This window comes from Coenobita brevimanus, chromosome 57, assembly GCF_032717465.1.
Source record: "Coenobita brevimanus isolate Jiangsu-jjx chromosome 57, ASM3271746v2, whole genome shotgun sequence".
NCBI classification, from domain to species: Eukaryota; Metazoa; Arthropoda; class Malacostraca; order Decapoda; family Coenobitidae; genus Coenobita; species Coenobita brevimanus.
In genome coordinates this window covers 2967588-2993104 of record NC_137010.1, presented here as the reverse complement: position 1 = coordinate 2993104, position 25517 = coordinate 2967588, and the positions used below count along the sequence as shown (strand labels likewise).

The following is a 25517-nucleotide window of genomic DNA, read 5'->3' as shown; positions in this document are numbered from 1 at the left end:
CTGTACTTCATCCAAATTTTTCCTCAGTCTATTGCATTTACTTCCCCAACATTTTCCCTAACATTTCCCACCAGTCCAGGCAACTCACGGTGAAGGAGATCGCAGTAGGTGATGAAGAGCCGACGGTACAGAGGGCTCCACCAACGAGTACCTTTGGGGTGGAGCCGGAAGGCATTAGGTTGCTGCCAGAGAGGGTGAGAGAGGCCCCAGAACTGGTGCTGGCGGGGCTGTGGGGGGAGGAGACAGGGGTTAGAGGATGACACAAGGAGGTCAGAGGAGGAAGAAAAAGAAGGGGCAAGAGGGGTAGAACAGGGCCAAGAAAATGTGAGATGGAGTGAGAGAGAGAGAGAGAGCTGCTATTATCTGATGTCTAATTCTCAAGCAAAACTGTGTAATGTTTTTTCTGTTAATACCATGTGGAATAAAATACTTTTCTAGCTACTGACTTCCATTTGCTTATAATGTATTAAACTACTACTGCAGCCTTAATGAAGCAGGTACTGCAAATTTTGAAATGTAGAACATAGAAAAAATACCACTTCCCACATTGAATGGAAGAGAGCGAGAGAGAGAGAGAGAGAGAGAGAGAGTGAGAGAGACCAAAATGAACCTAAACAGCCATACTCATACTTACGTCACAGATGTCAGCACTGGAGTCTTCGAAGCTGCGTAAGTAAACCCTCCTGGAGCTGTAACTTCAACACCTCCTGATGTCACCTTAACCGGCATAGTGGTGGCAGCATGAGGCTGAGTACGGCAAATAATGGTCGTCATCGTGACATTCAGCACCTCACAAGAGACACTACCGATGGCCACGGACACATCAGAAGGATCGAGAGCCGAACCTGAGATGGTTAGGATCACCCCACCATTCGTACTGCCCTCATTTGGCTCAAAAGCTGTGATCTCAGAGCTCGCTGTCACCGATTCAGAATTCGAGTCACCACTGCCTTCAATGCTGACCTTTGCAATAAAATTCCCAGCTGATATTTCTGGGGCACTGCATATGATCTGGGTGTCAGTGACAGAGGTTGGGGTGCAAGTAATGGTGCTATCTTCTGCGGTCCTCTTCTTCCTTCCTTCATCATGCTCTTCCTCTTCTGTTGATCGCTTCTTCCTCCTTTCCTTATTTTCCTCTTCCACGTTCTTCTGCTCTCCTGCTTTAATGCCACTACCACCCACCCGCCATGCCCCAAGCCTCAAGGAGTCACTGAAACTCTTGGCATCCGTCTTTGTAAACTTGCCCCAAAAGTCAGACTCCTCCCCCAGCAGGTCTGTGTGGAAGGCTTTGAGTTTGGGCTGGTTCTTCTTGACAGATGCATATACCGACTCTCCTGTCTCCTGCATGTATGCCTTCACCTCCTCTGTGATCTCCTGTAGACCCATCAACTCATCCACATCACCAGTATCAAAATCAGCATCTTCAACCTCTTCTGCCTCTTTTCCAGTTTCTTCCAAATTCTTCATCATTCCCCTCTCATCCTCTAAATCCTCTTCAGTTTTCAACTTCTCTCTATTTTCTTCAGTTTCCAAGCCTCTTCTCCATCTTCTTTGTGCCACAGGTTGAAGAATAACAATTACACCTGAATTGCTGGAACCAAAGTTTGAGCCAGTAATGGTGAGAGAGGTGCCAGAGGAGGTGACTGAGGCGACAGTGGGGGTTGCTGCCAGGGTGTAGACATACTGCTTGTCAGAAAGGTCCATTATTGCTGGAACCTGCAGAAAACCAATAGGTTAATATGGATAGTGGAAAAAAAATACTATGAAACACATCCCTCCTGCATGTGGCTTTGCCCCACTGAGACAAAAGTTGGAAATCCTCTACTTTTTGTAGAATGCTCCATGCCTCACTTGCAGTCACTAAGCTGCAGCCACAATAAATGTAAAATCATGAAATAAATAATTTTCAAACCCTATTATAATCTTCCTGCACTTTCACCTCGCATGTCCCACTAACTTTGTTTCATACTGGAGGCCATACTTTCTTTACATTAGTCAGGGAGCTCCCAGTGATCAAGTTAGCGTGTGCCCAACTGACGCTCATCAGGACCAAGGTTTCCTTAACTGGCCCTCCCCTGGACTAAAATCTAGTTCCACCAGGAAGCACATGTGTAAGTGGGTGCAGTTACAGGTACATGGTCTTACATGTTCCCACCCTGTTGAGATTCCCCTATACATGTACAGTACCAAGACTTTCTTATTTATAAAAACTGTCACTTCAATGGAACATGTTTCCATAAGCCCTTTAGGCTCTACAATCTAACACCTCTTCACTCAGAAGCTCCCCTTGAGCCTAACTCAGATGGAATGGAAAGTTTCTCTAATAACAAAAAGTGATATCCCTCAATTCCCTGGATCAGTTACTCTATAGGTCCCACAGTATATGGCTTAAGTGTATTAAGCAAAGTTGCCTGTTCATGTCAAATCTCCATAATTCATCATCATCATTGTATTAACCACCAATACATGGGGTGGGAATCCCCTTTTTAATCATATAAAATTCCCAGAATGCTAACCTGTCCAACCATTACAGCCAGTGTGAGTGATGCAGGACTATGAGCGGTTGTGACACAGACGATGGTGGTGGCAGTGACGCTCTCCACAACACAAGCTGCACCACCTACACTCACTGTGGCTGCACTACTCTCACTCTTCAGCCCAGACCCTGTCAACAATGGGAAGATTATGATGAAATCTCTGCTTACCTGAAGAAAAGTTCAAATTGGAAAAATAAATCCATCCACCCATCATCCAATCCTACGTTGCCCCATGACAAGCGTAGGAGCCCGGGGCTACGGAAGTTGGAAAAAAAAAATCATTGCACTGCCTTGAGATATAACGGCCCATGACTAGGCTACTAATGTCCAGTACATATAAGGACTGAAGCACAAACAACATCCCAGGTACAAGGGAATATTAACTTACCATGCACTAAAAATAAACTACCATGGAAAGAGGTGCCATGTAGCCTCCCATGTACATGAGAATGCAACAACCCTTACAGAGTGACTGATCAACTCAGGCTAGTATTCCAGTCAGTTTAGGTTTTCTAGCAAGTCTTCCCTTCCAGTTATTTCTGCATATGGTACATTAATATTCTCATTTGTCATTTGTGTCATCAGTGGTGGTATTAATAACATACAAAACAGCATAAGAAACATGCAAAATGCAAATTAAAATATTAAATTTAACTCTCATATCCTATTTTATATTTTATTTTTACTACCCTCAGATCATTTTACTCAACGTCACAAAGGATTTCAAAGAGTGAAGTGATTATAGATCACTGTGTCTAACCCTTCCTGTCTGGAAAGTCTTTAACAAACTGAATAAAATCATCTGAAGGTACTGTGAATAAAACAAAAAAAAGTCTAATAAACTGGTTCAAACTGTACAAAAGCATCAAGACTAAAGTGAAAAATATATCCATGGAAAGAAGGGGGTTAAGAAAGGAGAACAAAAAGTCTCGTAGGCTCACAAATTTAGGCACAGTATTGATAGCTCTCTCTCTCTCTCTCTCTCTCTAGCCAGATGCCAGAATCCCATATGGGGAGGGCACAAATCGCTTCCATGTCACCTGGTCCTCCACCATCAGGGTGCCATCTCTCCAATTCAAACCTCCTTCTCTCACATATCTCTCTGCCCCATCCCTCCCATCTCATCCTTGGTCTCCCACTTTCCCTCCCCCCTCCACATCTCTCACAAAGACTCTTCTAGTCAGTCTCTCATTCTCCATCCTCTCCACATGGCCACATAATTTTCAGAATATTTTACACAGTGTCAATATATACCTTTACACACACTAAATCCTGAGGGTATCAAATCATTCCTCACCTGTAATGGTAATCTTGGTGCCCCCATGGACGGAACCCTGCCTGGGCGTGAAGGCAGTGACTACAGGTACCACCGTTACCTGGCCTGATGACAAGTAGTTAGGGATGTCCACCTGTGCCTCACCTCTGTATGGGGAGGGGTTGGGCAATTTTAGCAGGTTGGTAGCTGGGTAGGTAGAAGGGTCAGTGACTGGGCAGGTGGGTGGGCACACAGGTTGGTGAAAGGTTGGGTGAGTAAGTGTGTAAGCAGTTGATGTAATGTATCTAAGCAGATAGGGATATTTGTCAAAAGTTTAAAATATTTTTATTTTTAGTAAGCACTGTAAACAGATCAATTAAAAGTAATACGAAGGTGAGTAATAATTTATCAACGAAAACCTCATCTACCTATTCCAAACGATGATTTTGATCGGGAAAGCCTTGGCTGATATCAGGTCACTGGTTTGGTCGAGGTCACAGGTCAGCTGGGTAGGGCTAGCTGAGGTCACAGAGCAGGTGGCACCCCCTACGGTAACCTCATGTTGGCAGGCAGTGGTTCCAAAGCCTGATCCCGAGAGTGTGAGGGTGCTGCCCGACCTCACCTGAATGCCTCTGTGAATCAGAAGGGAATCAATGTGACTAGAGTGGGTTTCATGATGATGATGATGATGATGATGATGATGATGATGATGATGATGATGATTATGAAAATGATGATGATGATGAAGAACTGCTGGCAGTGGTGGTGGTGTGGAAAGCTTGCAGAACATGTGTAGCTACCCACTGTTGCTTATTTTCTGTCAAACAAGCTAATGCAGGACTCAGCCAGTAACCTCAGCCTTTCATGAATGCTAATAGTCTACTTGGATCTATTTTCCTCCATTTGTCTCTCCCACTGACTATGCCATCAGTCTTTTCAATGGAATGTGTCCAGGCATCTTAAAATAAACAGATCTTGATTTTGACTTTCTTTCTGTTCAATATCCTTTGGAAGAGGCAAGATTTGGAAGCTTTTAGTCCTCAGGTTTTTCAAAGCTTTCGCTCTGCATAAGAACAAATTATCATCATCATCATCATCATCATCATCATCATCATCATCATGACTTTTTTTCCAAACAAACATGGAAAAAGAATAAGAGGGAGTAAAAGAAAAATAACAATTATAATAAAAACAGTGGTCTTTACCTGAGCCCTGCAATGTTCTCAGTGGCCCCCGTAGAAATACCAGTGAGACGAGGTGTGAGGCAGGTGTGTGTGGTGTAGTACAGGTGTGCGGCATCACTGGGTGGAGGAGGTGTGGTGACATTACAGTTGTCCAGCAAGGAGGTCACCACACTCCCACACCCACTCACACTCACACTATCACCTAAGGGATTAGATTAAAAATTTGTATCTGATTATCTGGATTAGTTTAAGATATTTGGAATAATTAAAAAGCTTGAATACCATCATCTACATGGGACTGGATCAGGTATCTGGGTCAGGTTATCTGGATTCATTTAAGATACCAGGATTGGTTAAAATACTTGGATCTTATTACCTAACTACCAGCTATATGGACTTGGTTCAAAGATTTGGATTATGTTATCTGGTTTAGTTTTAAGATACTTAGATCAGTTAAATACCAGAATCCAATCACCTAATCATCTTTAATCAACCCATCTTCCCTAACCACCCAATCCACCAGTCTGACTCACTGGTTCCATCGGGGTCAAAGGTGGCCTGGATGTCACCGAGAGTAAGTGTGACCTTGTACACCATTTGCTTGGGTGATCTAACGTTGACCTGACCTCGCAGCACCAGATCATCTTGGACTGGCTGGCTGGCGAAGAAGACGGTCGTAGCGTGGTGGAACGACTGGATGAAGCTGCCTGTTGGGTGGTTAGAGGTCATAAGGATCATGGAAAAACTGTTAGATCATAGGACGGTGATTAGAATGGTAACACACACAAGAAATTATGGCGGTAAAAAAAGGTACCACAAGTAAATTGTGAAGTCAGTGCAGCACAGCACAATGAAGCTGCTTGCTGGGTAGTTGGAGGATGGTTAAGATCACGTGAGATGGTGCTTACGGTCATAAAGGGGCAGTTAAGACAGTAAGAAGGTAGTTATGGTGGCAAAATAATGCTTACAACAATTACAACTACCCACCTGAGGGAACAGCGTTCCCAGAGTAGAATCCTAAGCCGTCAAACTGGTCATCCATTGGTGTGGCAGTCTGGAAGATGTTGTGGGCGAGCATGCTGGTGGGGAACTTTGGCTTCCACACCCACATCACCAAGTCATCTTCACGGATTTCCACTACAGCAGGCTTCCAGGACACTCCCAGCGCTGTAAACCAAAGATAATGAAGCAATCAAAATTGTTATTATTACAACAACTACTACCTCTCCTTCTCCAACCACACACTCCACATCATTATCATTAATCCCTTACCATCAACTCTTAGTCATGCCTTTTATTAATCCCTTGTTCACACCTCACCCAAACCACTCATTCACATCAGTTATTCTCACCCATAACATTCACTCCACTCTGACCAATTTTTCATCTGTACTATTCATCCTTTATCCTTTACCCATTAATGACTATCCTTTACCTCTTCACGATTCATCCCTATCTAATTCATCACTCATGCCTTAACCAGTCCTTGCCCATCGCTTACCTGAGTCTGTGCCTTCATTAGTAATCACGTGAGTCTTAGGCAGCAGGATAACTTGGCAGACCAGTGAGGTATCTGAACACTGCTTGACCTCACATCTGTCCCTATGACCCAGTTTCACCTGCAGCAGGGAGCAGTTTGACCCAAAGCCCTGACCACGGAGGGTCAGGAGGGAGCCACCCTTGACTGAACCTTCTGGGGCGGAGGAGGAGGTGATGCTGAAGACATAGGTGATGGAGACTGACCCGCTATATGTGAGACGGAAGAACAAATAAAACAGCTTAAAGTATAATACCCCTACAGTGCATTTGTTTTAATATGAAAAAAAAAAAAAAAAAATCATAATGCCTCTCAATCATGCTAATGGCAGGTGTAGGCAGACTGGAAGGGTGAGTGGAATAGTAACCAGGGAGATTTAGTCCTACATCATAAACAAGGCTCGTCAAATTTCATGCAACTGCAACTTAATACTGGAATTGTGGGAGTGATCCAGTTCTGTCAGGTGAAATCAAACTGACTACAGAACAGACCTACAATAAAAACAACGATAAACAATAATTAACATCATCACTGTCATCTTCACCTCTTTATGCTCCTATGGACAGAGTGAGGTAAGGTCCAGAAAAAGTGCAAAGCAGGAGAATTAACAGCATGCACAAAGAAATGGCCAGTCAATCACTTACACATCATTTACGCCCCCAGAATCTTCGTTCAACCCTACACACCCAACCATCTCCATATATTCATTTGGTGCTTCACAACCATCTGTGGCACAAAGCTATTCAGCTGACTGGGGGGGGGGAAAAAAAAAAAAAAAAAAAAAAAAAAAAACTTTTATGTGCACCGGCATGTACAATTCATCCATCCCTTTCTATATCACTGACAATCGTAGCTGTAGTACTTGCAACCCCAGGCTCCTGTGAAAGTGAACCCAGTGGACTGCAGGCCAAAACTATTCCTTTCCTGCAGTCCATCCTCCTCCTTTTGGAGGAAAGGGAGGTAAGTGAGACATCCCTAAACCAGGCAGTGGAGCCACCCAGTCATATCAGTACCACTACATTAGTGCATCCCTTCCTCATTACCATAACAATGACAACAAAACACTAACAACTCAATCACCAGATCTACTACCAACCTGGCCATGCCCCGTGAAGTGGTGACAATGACAGGGTAGGTGGCAGGGGGCAGCGGAGGTGAGGTGCAGGTGATGGTGTTGGCATCCCAGTTCTCCACCTCACACTCAGATTCACCAAACTTGGGGGAAAGAAACCAATACAACCTTCTCAAGCTTTTACCAACCAATTTCAGCTGGACAATATTGTCTTGTGTATGCTATAAACTGTTTTGTGTTAGCTTTACACTGTGTTGTGTAAGCTGCAAATTGTGCTGTGTTGGCTGTAAAATGAACTTTGTAAACTGTAAATTGCCTTATGTCAGCTATAACAGAATGTATTATAGGGTGTGTGGGTTAATGGTGACAGTATTAACACTCTCATGCTCCTACTAAGCTGAATAAAATCATCTTGTATTAGCTTAAATAGAATACTAGAGTTTAGCTGACCATGAGAAAGTTAACTGGTAATCACTTTTGTTAACTAATATTAAACAACAGCAAATAATGACACAACTTGACCTAAGTGAATAATACTAATGATAACAAAAAACATGAATAATAACCATCTCCATAATGATACAAGAGTAAGTATCAGAAACCTTTCATAGCCTAACCTCACCTACAGGCACTGAACACGGGCACAGAGGCTCCTTAGCACCTCTTCCTTACCATTTTTTTTTTTTTTTTTCTGGTACATTAACATATCCATGAAGGTAACTGTATTAGTGCAATCTATGTTGGCATAAAAAAAAATACAGATAGCTGCTGGTAAAAACGAAAGAAAACAGTAATTTTTAAAATACACAGTTAAGGAAAAGGTGTTACAAAGCCCTTCTAAAATCATGAGAAAACTGAGTCATGACACACCCACCTTGACTGACCCCCTGTCACCTAAGTTAGATCCTGTGATGGTGACTGTCTGACCTCCTGAAAAAAATAATAAATACAATACATAACAAGTAATAAACAAGGCTGTCATAATGGTCCAGTAATATTTGTGGAAAATATGCCAGGATGAGTGTAGCAGTATCAGTGGTGTGAATGAAGGCTGTGACTATATACTGTATTATAAAAAAGGGAAGGTCTGAAGTGAGTACAAAAATTACATTGCAACAGTGTCTGCAGTGTACTGTACTGTATATGGATGGCTAATAAAGGGAGGCAGGAAGGGGTGAGGAGGAAGAAGGGAGAGAGGAAAGCAGTGAGATTAGGTGAAGAAAAAAGGGGGGGGGGGATGAGAGAGAAGGCAGGGAAAAACGGTGAGGAAGAAGCGGGGTACAAGGAAATACAAACACACACACACACACACACACACACACACACACACACACACACACAATATCATGTTGTTTATTCATCTTAACCTGGCCCATGTTTTAGAGCATTCGCTGTTTATTTCATGTAGCTTAGAAGCAGAAAATAGACAAGACTATGGATCTACATCCTTTTCACAGCAATTTTATAAGACTAGCATCATACTGCAGTGTTAATCTGTTGCTACAACTCAGCACTCAGGATGGAAAGATGGCAATTTTAGGTGAAGTTAAAGTAAATGGAGCATATTCATAATATTACCAAGGACTGAAAGTGTTGTTGGTGTAGCTGTGATGAGTGTGGCAGAGAGGGCAGCACTGTAGGTGAAGGCACTAGTTAAGGTGGAGCTCTTTCCTCCAAACGTCACCTCTACAGACACGTCTCCAGCAGCCTGGATAGATATAGAGGAATAATAATAATAATAATAATAATAATAATAATAATAATAATAATAATAATAATAATAATAACAACAATATTAACAATAATAATAATAATAATAATAAATACTGTAATAATAATAATAACGACAAACCCCAGATGGTACAGTACAGTTCAGCTCCTCATAAGTGCTGTCAACCACCTTGCACCTCTTGCCTCCAATCATCACCCCATCCCCTTTCTCAATCTCCTCCTTCTCAGCAAACCCTTGACCGGTTATGGTCACCAAGTAGCCACCTCCGGTACCTCCCGTAGCCGGATCCACAGCAGTGACAGAAATGGGGACATCGTAAGTGAGGGCGTTGGTGGATGCGCCGTAAGGTTGCATGGCTACACTAACTTTGTATGTCCCTGCAGAAAGCTTGGCCATGCATATCACCTGCCGGAGAAGAAAGAGAGTTTTAGGAATGAGAAATGAAGAGCCTGGCAAGAGAAGGAAAGAAATATGAGGGAAAAATTAAGAGAACTATAATACATTTACGATAGATAGAGTACAAATGGACTGAAGAAGATGCATGAGGGAATGGTCAAAGCATGTATAAAATGAGGCCTCTCATGGATGCATTATCATCATCATCATCATCATCATCATCATCATCATCCAGACCACTTTTCACACCTGAGGATGCAATCAGTTAGAGACCAAGGTGCAAGAAAAAAAAAAAAAATGACAGGAAGGAGAACTCGCACACTCTTTCACTCTCCATTCAATAATAATTCTGTCACCCACCTGACTCGAAGTGACAGAGGTAACAGCACATTCCCTGTCTCCCAGCTTGACGGTGTATGCAGCAGTCTGTGTGGCCGTGAACCCTGATCCAATCACAGTTATGGTGTACATTCCGGGGGAGCCTGAGGATGGGGGAGACACTGGTTAGGCAGGGAGGAGAGGCAGAGGAGTGGCTGGAAAGAGAAAGGGATGAGGCAGAGAGGTGGCAGGAAAAGAAATGGGATGAGGCAAAGAGGTGGCAGAAAAGAAAATGGGATGAGGCAGAGAGGTGGCATAAAAGAGACTGGGATGAGGCAGAAGGGAAGATGATGGAAGACTGGAAAAGGATATGACAAGAAGGGAGGATCTGAGATGAGGTAAAGAGGGAGGCAGAGGGAGAAGAGGATGAAGCAGGAAGGAAGAGTATACGGTAGGCAGTAGTTAGAAAGGAAAGGATGAGGCAGGGAGACAGGCTGGAGTTACAGAGAAAAGGGTAAGGTATGGAGGGAGGCACAAGACACAAGGGAAAGGGTGAGGCAGGAGTCAGGCAAAGAAGGAAAGCAGGAAACAAGGTGAGGCAGGAAACAATGTGGGGCAGGAGAGGTGGGGAGAGATGAAAATGAGTGAGGTAAGAAACAGGATAAGAGGTGAGGAATACCTACTTAACTTTACCTAATTCTAACCAAACCAAATCTAATCTAACATATTCTAGCCAAATCAAACCCAACTTATTCTAACTAAACTAAATGTAACCTATGCTAAGCTGACTAAAGTATCTCTGCATTGGTTTACTGTCACATGACCAAACTTAACCAGACCTGACCTAACTAAGCTTTACCGAACTTAACTATACAAACTCTACCTTAACCAACCTTAACCCACTGGGCCCATGGATGTCTTTATCATTTTATTCTTGCCCTCTCCTGACAATTTTTATTAGCTTTGGACAGACTCTTCAAACTGGAGGGGTTATGTATAGCATTATTAAGGATTTTCAATATAATATGTCCTTCCTAAGTTGATAAAACTGTCTGGTAGCAGCAAGAATAGACTAAAAAGGGCATTACCCAGATTCACAGGGTTAACTTACCTTACCCTAACCAGACTTACCCTAACCAACTTTAGCCTAACTTGAACTAACTTACCCATACCTACCCTACCCTAACCTAACCTAACCTACTCTACCCTAACCCATCCTAATCGAACCAAAATAGGTCAATGTAGGTCAGCTGTGCCCTGCATGACGTACCTGGGGTGCCACTGACGGAGGTGAGAGTGGGGGCGCTGGTATCGTCATAGGAGAGGTCACACAGCCCCTCACATGCAGCTGTATAATTGTTCACTACAACCACCACCTATGACAAGGGCAGTCATGCTTTGTTAGAGGCATCAGGGGTAGTCTGGCAGTGCTTAAAAGGCAGTTAGGATGTTTCAGTATTTCACCCACCACCAACAACTACAACATGGACAGTTATGCATTATCAGAGTTACTGGAGGTAGTTAGGTGGTGTTTAGAGGTTGGTAAGAGGTTGTTTATGTATTTCACCCCCACTACCATCTGTAAAGGGTATCAGTAGTCATGTATTGTTTGGAGTCACTGAGAATAGTTAAGCGGTGCTTAAAAATGGATAATATAGAGTACTGTCAAGGTTGGAGCTTAGTTTCAAGAGTTGGGATTAAACAATATATCTTTGACCAACCTTTGGGGTGTGAGTGTAGGCAGTCAGGAAGTCTGGAGTGATGGGATAGTGGTAAACACGGCCCTCTCTATCACGAGCTGTTGAACTGGTCACAGTTTCCCTGTATTGGGTAATTATATGGTGTTAGGGGTGGTTAAAAGTTGTTCAAGGTCATCAAAAGCTATTAAAGTGTTACAGTGCATGTTAAACTGAAACAGAAAGTTCATCCCTTCCACATGATGGCTTATTTTTTCTTATCCTTCCTTCTGACTGGCTGTTTTAACTGATACCTCTCATAGTGAAGCAGTCACATGCTGTCAGATGTTACCATAGCCCTGCCATGAACTCCTCATGAGTGGCTAAGGCAATCTCCCCTACAGAAGGTATAGTTTGGGAATGTAAGCACTCTGTGACTGAATCCCCTTCCTGGTGTTGAATGGTCCTTGGGTGGCATTAAACATATGACCCCTTCATCAAAAGGATCACTGTAACCCACTATACCACAGCTGTTACTTGCCTATCATTATTATTATCTCAAAACAACTACCTCAGTTTCCACAGGGAGGAGAGATCTAGAGCAAGGTTCCTGTATTTCAATGGACACATAATTCAGGGCAGGAAGGAAGATCCAGTTACTGTACAATCTCCCTCTCTCCTGTTGTGAGGAAAGTACAGTACAAGGCCACTAGCAGCACTTGACCACCACCTTACTAGTCACATTTCATTCCATGCCAAGTCCCTGTTGTAGTGTCCTCAAAACAAAAAACAAGCTAAAACTCTCTCTCTCTTTTTCTCTCTCACAATCAATCCCTTCCACCTACCCATCAAAAGTGAGCTTGGAAATGTCCACGGAAATTAGATCCTTTCTGCCCGGGTCCTGCAACCACTCGATAATCCAGGTGGAGGAATCGCAGTCCTTCCTCTCAGTCACCTTGAAGCCCTTGGAGGTGCCCATCAGGGTATTCAGCATGGCCTGGAGCTTCTCATTCTTGACGTCGGCGGGGACGTCTGCGGGAGAGAGGAGGAGGGTAAAGGAGACACAGTGAGAGGAAGAGTGGAGGGGAAAAAGTGAGAGTAAAAATGAAGAGAGAGAGAGAGAGAGAGATAATATGGTAGGAAGGAAATATGGCTGTGAATTCGTTCTTCATATCACCTGGAATGACTGCCGGGGAGAGAGAGGGTAAGAGTGAAAGAGTAGGACAGTGAAGAGCCAAGAGTGATGAAGGGAGGACGTTATGTTTTGAGGCTTTCATTCTGCATGTCAGCTAGGATGTCTATAGGGGAGGAGCAAGTCTCACGCTTCTCATTCTTGACAATGGAAGAGATATCTGAGCAAGGAAACTCTAGATACAGTCTCTCTCTTCCTGTTCCATGGAAATGCACAGCAGCCTTATTGGCAACATACATGATGGGTTGGTCGGCCAATTGTGACACCTTATGCTAATGGAGAGGGACTTTCAATTCTCTGCCCTCACTAAAGTCATCTTTTGTGTCATGCAGGGAATATGTGGGTATATTCTTTCTTTCCTGTCCTCAGGAGTAATTACTTCATGCAAAAATTAATATGCACCATCTCTACTAATATTTAATAAGGTCATTCCTATTTTGGATCTTTAAAGTGAGTCACAGTTAGGTCAGCTCTCAGAAAGCTGGCCTTCACCTATGAGAATGCTAGCCAGGTGAGGTAATAAGTCAGGGAAATGTGAAATATAAGGTTATCAACAGAAAAGTAATGTAAATCCATGCTGTGGCCAGTGTTACCTTTAAGCATCCTGCCTTGTATGTGGAGGTCCCAGGTGCCACCAACAGACCCTGTAGCAACCTTTGATTTGACCACTGTGATATGACCTCCCATCCCAAGGTCATATGAGTTACTGGTGGCACTGGTCAGGGAACCAGGCCAGTTTGGGTCAGCTGGAAAGTAAATGAACAAATACTGTAACATATATAAAATAAATAAATACAGTTTTCATTGTCATGTGAGATACTGTATGTAGATGACTGGGAGCCATTTGTTGATGGCATGGAGTGGGTTATGGGGAAATTCACAAAGTGATGGGAGGGTATGTGGTGTAGGGGGTTTGAGAGTAGGTATAGAAGATCCAAGTTACATTTAGTGGAATGGACAGATCAGTGGTGCTGAGCTATTAACTGTCTTGTGCTGTATGTAGGAGAGAGGTTGGGGTAACTCCAGCTTGTGTATGGTTTGTAAAGAATGGGTACTTTAAGAGACATAGTGGTGTGAAAGACAAACTGCAAAGTATTACCAAATTACCAATTATGTGAGTGCTATAGGCAAGGAAGACTGTGTGGCCCAACCAAAGATGGAGAGACTGATGAAGATATGGCTCTTGAATGAGTTGATGAGTTCGGAGGAGCTTCCTAGTTGTGTCTATGACACTGCAGGAAGGCACCCCTCTCCTACATCTCATTTCTATTCCCTAAATTGACTAATCTACAGTATACGTCTTGTTCTTAGTCTAACTCTCCTTCTCTCCCTATCAACTCACGTGATGAGGTATAGATGCCCAGGAGTGGGAAGCCCGAGGTGCAGGTTGATGTGATGTATTTGATTGTATAGGAGGTGGTATTCTGGGTGACGCCACTCTCCTCCACCTCTATATCACTTATCAGGATCCCACCAGCTGACTTCAGGGCAGGGGGGCGGGTTTGGACCACTAAGGGATAAGCAGAAGACAATTATTCCTCTTAATAAATGCACTTCACGTATGTCCACCAGATGGAGTAAAAAATAATAATACAGTATTATTAATAATAATAATAATAATAGTACTAATAATGACAAAGATGATTATGATGGTGATGGTGCTGACGACAATAATAATAACAATAATATTTACAACAACTACCCACCTGTAACCATCTCTGAGCTAAAGGCAAACTCATCCACGTACACACGATCAAAAGGCCCCTTCGGTTTCGGCACATACACTCTATACACGTCCAGCTTCTTGCCCTCTGAGTACCCATCGTTTCCTATCCATGCCTTCTGGGCTATCTGGATAAGGTTGTAGCAGTGGTACGTCCATCTAGATCGGGATAAAGATAGGTGGTTGGGTATTAGGAACAACATACAATTAACTGACTTAAAAATAAAATAATAATAATAACAATAGTAACTCTCCATCCATCCATCATCCAATCTTATGTCGCCCCACAAGGAGTGCAGGAACCTGGGGCTAGGCAAGTTGGTCCTGACATTTAAGATGAGAGTGACCAGCCTCACTCATCTCTGGGTGGCATTACAAGAGCAATAAACCCCAACCACCCCTTGGATATAAACCTTCACCGGTTCAATCTGACTGGAGCACCTTAATTACCCATTAAACCACCAGGCACCAAAATTTGGTTATATGGTTACCACCCAGCGTAGTAAATGGTTTCTTGGTGTACAGGAAACCATTTGGCTTGTCACTCAGTGTAGAGTCACCCACAGGCAGAAGGAAAAGCAAAGAACAAAGGAAAGAAAGACAGAAGAGGGAGTGTAAAGTCATCTGTAGGCAGAAGGACAAAGAAAGAATGAAGGAAAGAAAGACAAAAGTGGATGGAAGAAAAGAAGGATGGAGGAGGGGAAAGGGCAGACACCCAAGAGCAGCACTACATCAAGTGAGTGGATGGTGGGTGCCCCCAACTACCACAAAAAGTAATAACAATAATAATAATAACTGATTCATTGCTGCCACCTTTACCTACCTGGATAAAGCTAAAGTAGAGGTATGACCATCTGAACAGGAATAAGGGGCTGGACTTTAGGACCAAAAATACAGAGCTAATAAAAAAAATAAAAATAATAGTAATATACGATTTGAAGCTCCTAATCTCTCTCCATCACCAAAAAAAAAAAAAAAAAAAAAAGGGAGGGGGGGGGTTATTTCATCAAAAGTTGGGGTCTTAATATTTTGTGTGTTGACTGTATATGGCATTTATATGAATTCCTCTGCTCACCTGTCACTTGTGTAGGTCTGTCCGTGTTCAAATGTAATGTCATCCAGCCGGTCTCTCTTGCCGTCATGCCAGGCAAATCTAACGATCATTTCTGGCTGAGTGTTTCCTTGTAGGGCAAAACAGAGCTGCAAGGAAGAAAAAATGAGCAAATAAGTTGTTTGTTATTCATCAACATATTCAATGTTTTTTCATAATCATCATTACCCTATCGCTATTATTATTATTATTATTATTATTATTATCATTATTATTATTATTATTATCATCATTATTATTATTATTATTATCAAATATTATTATTTTTTTTTATTATTATTATTATTATCATTGTTATTATTACAGTATTATCATCCTATAATAGCATGGAGAAGAAAAAGGAACATGAGTAATGGAAGACTGAGGTGAACAAGAATGTTAGAAATATGAAAGAAGATGATAAAGATGAAGAACAACAGGAAATCAGAAAATAATGCTTTCATCAACCTCGCATCATGTAAAAATAAAGAATAATACAGCAGCTACTAACATAAGGGTATTTATTGGCGTCCACTTCTCCTTCCTTATCTTTCTTGTAAATGCGAGTATGATCACTCCTCGCCATTCTCACCTGTCTGTAGAGAAAGGAGGGGGGGAGAAATCAGATCAAGCAAAGCAAATTGACGTTAAGACAAGTGACATCAAGTGAAGATGTGAGGTTATGTGCAGCTTGGTTAGGTTAGGTCAGGTCTGATTAACATCTTATGATGATGTATTTACTCTCTTTTTTTGTCATTTCCTGATGATTTTACTTGGATTAGGATATAGGGGTATTAATTAAATTGGAGGGGTTAGATATAAAATTCATTAACTCTACCAGTAATAAAGGTTTTTCAAATAAATTAAAGTTAGCACAAATAAAATACAGAAAACATGTCTTTGGCCAGAAAGGGTGCTCCTTACGTGAAACAGATATTCCTAAAGCCAAAGGGAAGGGAGGGGGTTTGCAGTCCTCCCTTTAAAAACTATTAAACACATTACGGTACCATACACCTTCTCAACCAAATCTGCAAAACACAGATAACTGTTTGCGATCTTAATTTTTCCCTGCAGCCCTTCAGATGGCGAGGGCGTAACTGAAAAACAAGTGGCATACTGTATTTACATTTGGTTGTGTGGGGGGTAGCATTATGAGAGGCACTTACAGAGTGACTAGACTTGCCATTATGAATCAAGATTAAGAGTTTTATTATTACTGAAAGTATTTCATTAAGCAATAAATCTAACATTCTGAAAGTTTTAGCACATTCCTGGCATAACTGTAAATGCTGGTATACTTCTAGCACATACAAACTGCTATGATATTAAGACTAAAACATTATTTTGCAATCTCAGTTCTTAACTGAACGCTCATCCTATCGTATCATTTATAAAGGCTCTAACGTGCTTGCATGCATTGGCCTTGGTCACCAAATGGCAGGTCTCCATGCTGCTTGATCTCTGGCAACCTCCCTATTCAGGCCCTTATCCCTGAGGTCACACTCTATGACCTAGCCCCAGGTCTTCTTCGGTCTGCCTCTAGCAACCCTACCCACAATGCTCACACTTCTCACTTTCCGCACCCAATTGTCATCCTCCATTCTCTGCCCATGGCCGAACCATCTCAATCTGCCCCTCCTCATCACAGCACCAATACACTCCAGTCCCATCCTTCCTCTCATCTCTTCAACTGTAAACCTAGCACCTACACATCCATCTAATCCCTACTCCCCTGACATAATTCTGGCTACATACCAGTGACAGGTCTTTCTTCATTTGAGGTTTAGGCAGGTCAAATTAGGTTAGGTTTGCCAATGCACTGTTAAATTAGGTTAGCTTAGGTTAGATTCTCTCTCTCTCTCTTTTTTTTTTTTTTTCCTCTCTCTCTCTCTCTCTTTACCTGCCACAGAAGGGCTCCACATCATCCACCGTCTTCCCATCTACACCTGGTAAATCCTCATCCCCTTCTTCGAAACCCACTTTGTACTTGAACTTTGGGTTGTCTCCATTAACGGTGCATTGTTGTTCCATCAAGCCCATCAGCCCATGACGTACCTGATGGGGGAAGTACCAGTATTGGACAAGTATTTAGGAATTCTGAGCCCTTAGCATTTTAACAGGGTGACAGGGGATGATGGATGAATGGATGGATTGACAAGGGGATACTGTGGTTTACCTCTGAATCCAGGTGAAATCCTCTTTAATTTACTGTTGTTGCTACCTGGTGATTTTATTAAGTTTAAGAATGGCCACTTGTGTTGATCTTCTTTTCCTTTTCTTTTTAATAGCTATATCTAACTCCTTAAGTCCAGAAAGTCTATCCTACGCAGAATAAATGTGGCAAAACAATAACAGCGTAGATAACCTGTTAAATATACATGAGGCCATTATTGTGACTGTATTAAGAGAGATGGCATGACTACTCTAATGATACAGAAAATAAATAACAAAATTAATGGAACACCAGGGTAGTGGTGCAGAAACCCTGAGATGGACTGAGAGTATGAGACAGGCAAAAAACAGATAAAGTAGAACAATATAGGAGAGAGAAATTTTTAAAAATCTGCTGGGACTACACACAAAAAATGTTTGAACGAAGAAAGACAGAAGGGGCTTTTGTCCTGCAATGGACTGCCTCATCTTACCTGGTCAACATCAGACACATCAACATCAGGTGAACTAAATCCGTTGAGGTAAAGCTTGGCCATGCCCCCGTCCCCATTAACAGTGACTGTCAGAGTCTCATACACCTGCCTGGGGTTAATAGTAACTTTGTGCCGCTCGTTGACCCCATGTCTGGCTTGGGCGTAGGTGAACTTGGCATTGTAGTCATTCAGTGTGATGCGGAAATGAAAGGTATCTGAAAAATAATATGATGGATGTTGTACTGTAGCCACTTTAACCTGGACTAAACCTGCCGTCTCTCCATACTGACTGCTATGTTGCAACGAGACATTAGCACTACACACTGGCACTAGTAAAAAAGAGCCAATAATATGAAGAGACACTGCCTGCACAAAACTGTCTGGGAATGAATAAAATATAAAAAGAATCACTGCAGTGAAGAAGTTACTGATCAACTCAATACCATTCGAGTACAGTTCCCAGTAACTACTCTATTTATTTTATCCCACTTTGGTAGGACATCTGGTAGTAAGGGGGTAAGAAGAAAATTCCCTTAGCCCCTTCACTTTGATCACGTGGCACTCTATGTGACATAGAGAGACCAGGCTGGGTGGGCTGTAGCTTCAGTTTGGTGTTTGCCCTGTGGGTAAGAGGTATGTGCTTGGTGCTGAGACTATTAATGTGGGCATTAAGAGTGCACTGGGGTAGAATTTCACACCCGTATGTAAGCGTGTACAATTTTGGACTGTGACCTCCCCTCTCCTGGTGGCACTGCTGCCATAGAAAGACCAGGCTGGGTAGGGCTATAGCTTCAGTTTGGTGTTTGCTCTGTGGGTGAGAGGTATGTGCTTGGTGCTGTGACTTTTATTGTGGGCGTTAGGAGTGCACTGGGGTAAAATTTCACCCTCGTACATAAGCATGTACAAGTTTGGTCAGTTATGGAGTTTTTTTTTTAAGTTTCCCATATAATGTCACATTTTCTTTTTTTGGTTTTATTTAGAGATGGAAATGAAAGTTCAATCATTATACTTTCAAATGACATCTTTAGGTTTAATAAAAATTGAGGAGAACTTTTTTTTCTTTTTTTTTCCGAAACTGGGGTAAAATATTACCCCCGTACGTGTTGCAGTCATAAAGAATAGGGGACGTGTTCAAGGGTTAAGTTGAATAAAACTGTTTGGAAGTATCATAAAAAAAAAAAAAAAAAAAAAAAAAAAGTCATCATAGCAAAGGTGTTAGCAATACCTGTGGCTCGGAACTTGACGTGGAAATATGCAGGGGTGTCTGCAGTCAGGTTCAGCTTAGCATTCCAGGAGTAGTATTTCTGTTAGCAGAGAGAGAGAGAGAAAAAAAAAAAAACTGAGTAATGTACAGCAAGACATTTCGATAGAAACACACATACACAAACACACACACACACACACACACACACACACACAAACTCCATCTACCCATCCCACTACTTCATCCACACATCCCACTACCCTATCCACCCATCCACCAACCCCACCCACCGCATTGCTGGAGTTGCCATCAGCCGCTAGATAGAGACGGTGGTGATCTTTGATCTCTGGTAACAAGGAGTAAAGACCATCGTGAGCCACATGGAGGTACCCTGGGGAGAAAGAAAGGGATGTGTTACAAAGACCACATAAATCTTACTCCCCCCAATAAGCACTCTGGCATAAACTTTTTTTACCTTAACTTTGCCCAGATTTTCATCCATTTGCAGCTGATTTCACATAGTTCAGTGGCAGAACAAAATATAATACTACAGACTACACAAATCTTCTATCTATCTATCTATTGCCAGACGCCTCAATCCCGTTTGGGGTGGCCACAAACAAATCGCCTCCAAGTTGCCCTGTCCCCCGCCATTTCACTGCCCTGCTCCCAACTCACACCCCCCTCTCTCATATACCTCTCCACCCCATCCCTCCATCTCATCCTCGATCTTACTGTCCCAAAAAAGCACTCTGGCATTAACCCTACACTTTTTTCACCTTAACTTGGCCTAGACTCTCATTGATTTGCTGCTAATTTCAAAATGTTCAGTGGCAGAAAAAAGACAATACTATAGTTCTACAACTTTTTCATTGCAATTCTTCATGACTAGCATCATACTCTAGTATTAATCTATAGCTACGACTCAGTGTTTAAGATGGATAGACAGTAATCTTAGGCCAAGTTAGAGTAAGATGTGCATAACTGTCATTCTCATTGTGTATTGTACCCAAATGACAGAAGTATAAGAAAATGATAAGTGCCTTCATTCCCTGCATTCACTGATGTTTGCCCTGCCACAAGTGTGGCAACCTAAACACCCTCTCAGAAATTTTTAGTATGGACTTAATTTAGGATGTCTCCTAAAAGACTTCCACTGGCTGCAAGTGCAAGTTTTCATGATACTTTTTGCCAAGGTTTGAAGCTTTGCTACATAAGTATACACTGTACATACAAATATACATTCACACACAAATACATACAGTACATGCATAAATACATGCACAAATCCATGCAAACATACTTATCCATCCATCCATCCATCCATCCATCATCCAATCCTACATTGCCCCATGAGAAGCATGGGAGCCCGGGGCTAGGTACAGTAGTTGGTCCTGACATTTAAGATGAGAGTGACCAGCCTCACTCATCCCTGAGTGGATTATATGAGCAATCAACCCCAACCATCCCTTGGATATAAACCTTCACCAGCTCAATCCGATTGGAGCGCAATAATTACCCACTAAACCACCAGGCGCTAACATACTTATCAATATACATAAATACAAACACTAATGCATACATACATACAGCCAAATAGTTTTTTTTAATTCCCACAAATCCTTAAAATTTCCCATAAAGATTCACCAGTAAAAATGCCAACAGATGGAGTAGAAATCTCAATATCTTGATCGAAGTTTATAATGACTGACGACCTGTACTGGCTATGTTCTTTGGTGAGGGGTGCCCAGCGTGCCTCATTTTCTATGTCATTGAAGTGGACCCCTTCCCAGAGTTCATACAGCAGTCCCATCTCCCCTGTAGGGGTGGAATGAGACAATGGTAAATAAAGTAGTCACTTTGAGTTTATATGACAGAACTGAGCTATTTTCTTAACTTGAAAACTAAACTGTGCTTCAGTGAGCCTTGCAATACATGTCTGGCAGTAATGAGTCTCCTTTGTTACAAGCCAAGCTGACAAAAGTATGACCAAACCTGACCACCAGCTGGGTTGAAAAGGGTTAGGGATGTGTGTCACAGCAGAACAAAATGCAACAGCAGGTCACAGCCAGAACCAAACAGAGTTAATCCTAGCTATAAGGCACCTATTATGATATTGTTTTTTGATATTAAGTTCATCATGAGTTACAAAAACGATTGCCTACAGAAGTTCAATTGCTATCTATGAATCTGATATTGCCACTATATACTAATAGTTGTATGGATATAGTCATTATATTTTTAAAAACATCCTGAACTTATAACAAGGAAATCCTGAACTTATAACATGCACTGACTGTGCGTTATGAAGAGAAATGCAGCACCAGCTTGACCTATTTCCCACCGATAAATGGAGTGGGTACAATCCACACAAAGGAAAGCACAGAGTAAGAGCACTATCAACAGAGTGTCCAGTAAATTAGTCCATATATCTAAGCACTCAACCTTTCTTCATATGCAGCAGAAACCACATGCTCATCTACATACAAACCCAGTAGACTGCAGGCTGAGGATTCCCTTCTCCCACTACCCCCCAGGCCCCTACCAGGGAACAAGGAGGGAACTCAGGATATATAATGTAAAATGGAATGGGTTCACCACATGGTTATATCAATGTCACCACATGAAAGTGTCCCTCTTCAGAACCACATTTTCTTCACATATATTCTTAAACTGTATCTAAGTTAACTCCTTCACCTCAATTACTTCTTTTCATATATTATTCTTGCTACTTTCAGATGTTTTTCTTTCAACTTAGAACCTGCAATAGTGACGGGGTAAGTGAGGGCTATACCTAACCCATCCAGCTCAGAACTTCCCTAAGCTGAATAACATCAAAGATAACAAGTAATAAAAAAAAAGTGAAAAAGAAAAAATCTGACAGAAGAGGTTAAAGGAGTCCATTCCCTCAAGCCCACCAGTCCTCCCACACACCAACATATGAAACCACACATCCTCACCTTCAAGAGAGATATTGAGATACACAGAGATAGGGATAGATGCACAGACAATTCAGAGACAGAGATACTTTAGAGACTGAAAAATGCAAAAACTTTTGAGCTAGAGACAACTTTACCTGATCCAGCAGATGTGAGGTCACGGGGAGGTGTGAGACAAGTCAACCAATCATCTGTCACCTCCTTCACCTTACACTCTGCTCCACCTACAAACACCTGTAACAGACAAGTAGGTATTGGTAACCTGGGGGCGGTAACTCTCTCTCTCTCTCTCTCTCTCTCTCTTTCTCTCTCTCTCTCTTTCTCTCTCACCTGTGTCTTGTTAGGGTATGGGTCGAAGGCAGCTCCGGTGACATTGATAACAGCTCCTCCTTTGCTGGTGCTCACAGAAGGGGTCACAGAAGACACCACTACCAAAAAAGAAAACTATATCATTATACAGAGTTACAAAGGTACAGTACATGTAGTTATACAGAGTTACAATAAATATGGCTACAAAAAATTACATACAGTTAGTGCAGTGCATAGCAGCACACAGTTACATACAGCTATAGGGTTATATAGTTACACGGAACTGCATTCAATTACTGTATATATAGTTACAAAGAATTACGTGCAGTTAAATACAGTTAAGCTTCTGACTGCTAGACTTGCAAACAGTTAACTCTACGAAGGTCAGGCTTTCTCTCAGCTGAGTAAATTTGTTGATGTTAACCTCCATAAAAGTCTTGCACAAATCCACAGCAGCAAAAATGATAACCTGTTAACTCTTGCTACACTACTACCAGACAATTTTATATAGCTTCAGGGATACATCTTGAACTGAAAGGTTAGATATAATCTTCATGAACACCTCCAATATGAGAAGTTTTTTGTAAGTTGAATAAAATCCTCTGGAAGTAGCAAGCATGATCCAATAAAGTTCCTTATGAGGTTCAAGACATTAATTAAATAAAATTTTGGGAGTCCTCTTGTCTATATCCAAAGGCACATGCTCTAATACACATACAGGCAAACTCACTGACACACACAACTTACAAGCACACACATCCAGTTCTTTGGAATCAAAAGCCCTGATTTGGTTGTGAGACAGACTAAAATCCACAAACACACAAAACTCACCCGCATATGTATGGTGCTGGTACAGCCTGTCCTTTGAATCAACGTATATTCCCCACTTGTCCGTAAGTGAAGGACCTCGCTCGGTTACATACACAGAGGAGTTCATGGGGCCAATGAACTTAGTGTGGGGAAGGCAGTAGAGCTGGTGATGGGTCAGTTCACCATAGAGGGTATCATTCTGGTTGTAAAGCTCACACTCCACACCACCCAAGTACACTCTGAGGATTGATGTTAGAGGTTATTGTGACAAGGCTAAAAATAAGGGTGATAGTAGTGATTATAATGATAACTGAAAAGGTTTTGGGAGCCCTGTAATGTGGACGTGGATGTACCAGTGTTACGTGGAATAGCCAGAAATGGTTTGGCTCAATGCATGGAAAGGGTGCTGGGGGAATGAGGCACAGTATTACGCCTTCACTGCCCCATCAGAGTGGATAGACATGGGGACAGGTTATTCAGTCCAAACATTCAAGTAATGAAATGACCTGCTGCCTACCCATGAAGTGGCATTTTGTAAACGACAGGCAAGGGGACAGGTTACTCAGTCCAATCATTTAAGTAATGAATGACCAGCTGCCTACCCTTAACTGGCATTTTGTGAACAATAAGCCCAAACCATCTTAGACATAAACCTTTATGAGTTACATCCAGCTGGATCATCTTTAACACTAGAGCACAAGGGACAAGTGAGAATCTAACTTTGCCCAACAGCCTGACTAGCACATGACACACAAGACACACTCACTTAGTAATCCTCCTGGCTGATGTGGCAGTGTTGTCGGGGTCACTCACATCTACCTTGTCCACCTGGGGAAGTAATCAAAAACAATATTTACCTCTTCAATCCAGGTGGTGTCCTTTTTTGTTAGTCCTGCTGTTGCCGGACAGTTATCGTCAACTCAGGAAGGACCTCTAGTAAAGCAGAGTTTATCATCTAATACTCAACTGAAGCTCAAAAAGGGTTATATTGTAGCTGGCAGACATTTCAATAATTACTCCAGTTTAGTAGCTATATGAGATGCATAAGCAGGTAATCATACATATAGCTTAAGCTTCAGAAAACTTATGGACATGGTACTGCACAGCCAAGAACAAAAGCTGACTTTATAGTTCACCTCCTACTAGATCTCACCTTCCTCTGCCAGCTAATAATCCCAAGTTGAATAAGGCTTGGTATGGTTCCTTGCCCATGGATGATTGTCTTTGATATGATGCATTAGGAAGGTGAGTAACAGACATGACTGAAGTGTGAATTAAACAAAGCGGAATACCAGGCAACCTTTTGTCCCTGACTATACTAGTTAGGTTGGGTTGGGTTGGGTTGGGTTGGGTTGGGATGGGATGGATTGGATTGGATTAGGTTAGGTTAGGTTAGGTTAGGTTAATTTAGTTTAGGATAGCTTAGGCTAGTACCTGGTCTGTGTGTAGCCACCCCCAGAACTTGACCACGGTGCCAGTGCGGGCAAAGTGTGGGGTCACTGTCTGGATCTTGGGGGCATGGTAATGGGAGAACTGCCGAGGAAGATGAAGAATTACGAGAAATGCAGAAAGACACTTTATTGGATATGACTATGAAAGAGCTGCTGAGGACAAAGAAGGAGAAAAAGAAGTGGAAGAGAACTAGGATGCAAACAGGGGAAAGGCACTGCTTATTGAATGTGGTCATGTTATACTTGCAGGGGAAGAAGAAATAGAATGGTTATACTTATGCTCATCAAATGAGTGAGGGGCATTAAGGTTGATAATCAATTTTTGCTAAGTCTCAACTTTCCTCTAGAATACAAACCACTGCAGGGTGAAGAGGGACAAGGGAAGACCAAAATGCTCAGGTTAGAATGAAAACTAGGAAAAGAAAAAGGGAAGATCAAAGGGTTGGA

At 42.1% G+C, this 25517-nt stretch overlaps 1 protein-coding gene across 1 annotated transcript in view; it reads right to left on the bottom strand.

Annotated features, from left to right (window-relative positions):
* The window catches only part of LOC145402194 (fibrocystin-L-like), a 62684-nt gene extending 38923 nt beyond the window's left edge, over nt 1-23761 (bottom strand). The window contains exons 1-32 of the mRNA XM_080274312.1: nt 23641-23761; nt 22831-22928; nt 22638-22734; nt 21209-21379; nt 19852-19952; nt 18847-19036; nt 18358-18572; nt 17613-17767; nt 16224-16308; nt 15698-15822; nt 14606-14781; nt 14242-14409; nt 13493-13645; nt 12553-12739; nt 11753-11852; nt 11302-11407; nt 10074-10195; nt 9438-9722; nt 9164-9293; nt 8460-8515; nt 7610-7728; nt 6478-6722; nt 5964-6143; nt 5510-5683; nt 4998-5178; nt 4221-4424; nt 3835-3959; nt 2517-2665; nt 1420-1716; nt 1144-1308; nt 635-1110; nt 89-227 (exon numbers count right to left, since the gene is read on the bottom strand). Of these exons, the coding sequence (XP_080130438.1) occupies nt 89-227; nt 635-1110; nt 1144-1308; nt 1420-1716; nt 2517-2665; nt 3835-3959; nt 4221-4424; nt 4998-5178; nt 5510-5683; nt 5964-6143; nt 6478-6722; nt 7610-7728; nt 8460-8515; nt 9164-9293; nt 9438-9722; nt 10074-10195; nt 11302-11407; nt 11753-11852; nt 12553-12739; nt 13493-13645; nt 14242-14409; nt 14606-14781; nt 15698-15822; nt 16224-16308; nt 17613-17767; nt 18358-18572; nt 18847-19036; nt 19852-19952; nt 21209-21379; nt 22638-22734; nt 22831-22928; nt 23641-23746 (5280 nt within the window). The 5' untranslated portion in view covers nt 23747-23761. The remainder of the gene's footprint in view (nt 1-88; nt 228-634; nt 1111-1143; nt 1309-1419; nt 1717-2516; nt 2666-3834; nt 3960-4220; nt 4425-4997; nt 5179-5509; nt 5684-5963; nt 6144-6477; nt 6723-7609; nt 7729-8459; nt 8516-9163; nt 9294-9437; nt 9723-10073; nt 10196-11301; nt 11408-11752; nt 11853-12552; nt 12740-13492; nt 13646-14241; nt 14410-14605; nt 14782-15697; nt 15823-16223; nt 16309-17612; nt 17768-18357; nt 18573-18846; nt 19037-19851; nt 19953-21208; nt 21380-22637; nt 22735-22830; nt 22929-23640) is intronic.
* Between the last annotated feature and the right edge of the window lie 1756 nt (nt 23762-25517).